General features: G+C 65.1%; 1 protein-coding gene across 1 annotated transcript; it reads left to right on the plus strand.

The window, feature by feature from the left end:
- Window positions 1-227: 227 nt before the first annotated feature.
- Window positions 228-780, plus strand: LOC113979146 (H-2 class II histocompatibility antigen, I-E beta chain-like; the record flags this gene model as incomplete). Its single annotated transcript, XM_027706620.1, has 2 exons — window positions 228-494; window positions 760-780. Coding segments are annotated over 2 exons (288 nt in total), but the record flags the coding sequence as incomplete, so codon positions are not given.
- Window positions 781-853: the final 73 nt, after the last annotated feature.

Here is an 853-nt window from a genome sequence, read left to right on the forward strand (position 1 = left end):
GGGGGGGTCGGATCCGCATTGGGGGTGTCGCCAACCCTCCTGTCCATCCCCGGGGGGCTGATGGGGGGTTCCCCCCAGCCAAGAGCCGGTGCTGGGGCGTCCGTGGGGCAGAGGGGGGTGGGAAAGGGGGGTCCGGGATGGCCCCCTGAGCTGCCAGCGTGGTGTGGGGGGCTGGGGGATGATGGGCGGTGACGGGACTCCCCCTGACCCGTGTCCGGCACACACAGGGGTGTTCCAGCACATGGGAAAGGGCGAGTGTCACTTCATCAACGGCACCGAGCGGGTGAGGTACGTGGAGAGGTACATCTACAACCGGGAGCAGCAACTGCACTTCGACAGCGATGTTGGGGTCTATGTGGGGGACACCCCGTTTGGGGAAATCCAGACCAGGTACTGGAACAGCGACCCGGCAAAGCTGGAGTACAAACGGTCTGCGGTGGACAGATGCCGGCACAACTACGAGGTGTACGGCCCGTTCAGCGTGGAGAGGAGAGGTGAGCGTGGGGCAGAGTGGGTCCCCTCGGGCCCTGCCCCAGGACTGACCCTGCAGTCTCTCAAACCCTCCCTGGGAATCACCCCAGACCCCTCAGCCCTCCCTGTGCACGTCCCGTGCCCTTTTGCCCCCTCCCAGTCCTTCCCGGTGCACCCCAGTCTCTCCCAGTCCGTCCAATGCCCCCTAGTCTCTCCTACTCCATTCCAGTTTTTTGGAGTTCATCCCAGTTTCTTACAGTGCCCCCAGTCCATCCCAGTCTCTCCCAGTGCCCCCCCGCGTCTCCACGCGTCGATGCCCCCGAGCTCCCGCCCCTCAGCCAATCCCAGAGCGTCATCAGAGACACGCGCTGGGATTGGCTGA

Source organism: Neopelma chrysocephalum, unplaced genomic scaffold (genome assembly GCF_003984885.1).
Source record: "Neopelma chrysocephalum unplaced genomic scaffold, ASM398488v2 Primary Assembly neopelma1_38889, whole genome shotgun sequence".
In the NCBI taxonomy this organism is placed as follows: Eukaryota; Metazoa; Chordata; class Aves; order Passeriformes; family Pipridae; genus Neopelma; species Neopelma chrysocephalum.